This window comes from Myotis brandtii, unplaced genomic scaffold (assembly GCF_000412655.1).
Source record: "Myotis brandtii unplaced genomic scaffold, ASM41265v1 scaffold601, whole genome shotgun sequence".
NCBI lineage: Eukaryota > Metazoa > Chordata > Mammalia > Chiroptera > Vespertilionidae > Myotis > Myotis brandtii.
Window position 1 is genome coordinate 733,812 of NW_005370276.1, and position 544 is coordinate 734,355.

A 544-nucleotide genomic window follows, 5' to 3' on the forward strand; every position below is an offset into this window, starting at 1 on the left:
ATCCATGTTTGCAAGAAGGGGAAACTGAGGTCAGGCAGGGACAGATACCGTGGCCCCGAGTCATGAGGCCTGTGAATGAGAGACCGAGTCTTGCGTCCCTTAACCCTTGCTGACCCCACCGGCTTCCACGTGTCTGGCTCGTGTCTGGCTCATGGCCCGTGCAGTGACCCTGACCTTAGGGGGCAGCCAGACTCCCTGCTTGGTCTTGGGAAGCCTCAGCAGTCCCCTGGGCTGGAATGGTGGTCTTTGTGAAGTGGGGACCGGAAGTGGGCCTTGCAGGACCGTGTAGGGGTGTCCTAGAGGCCGGGGTGGGAGGCTGGACCCCGGGTCCTGCAGCCGGAGGTGTGGCCGTGGCTCTGACCTCTTTCCTGTGCCCTCAGCTCCGCTTCGACCCCGAGGCCTGCAGCTTCCGGGAACTGCTCCTGGAGGACGGCTACAGCGTCTACCTGTCCGAGGCCCGAAGCCTGCCGCTCCGCCTGCCCAGCGGCTCCCCGACGACAACCAGGGTCCTGCCTCCCTGGGGGCCCACCCGCCTCCTGCCTCT

The 544-nt window shown here is 65.4% G+C and overlaps 1 protein-coding gene across 1 annotated transcript in view; it reads left to right on the forward strand.

Moving 5' to 3' along the window:
- FGF21 (fibroblast growth factor 21) overlaps positions 1 to 544 on the forward strand; it is a 2,139-nt gene that overhangs the window by 998 nt on the left and 597 nt on the right. Inside the window, exon 3 of the mRNA XM_005879596.2 lies at positions 381 to 538. Coding sequence (XP_005879658.1) covers positions 381 to 538 — 158 coding nt within the window. The remainder of the gene's footprint in view (positions 1 to 380; positions 539 to 544) is intronic.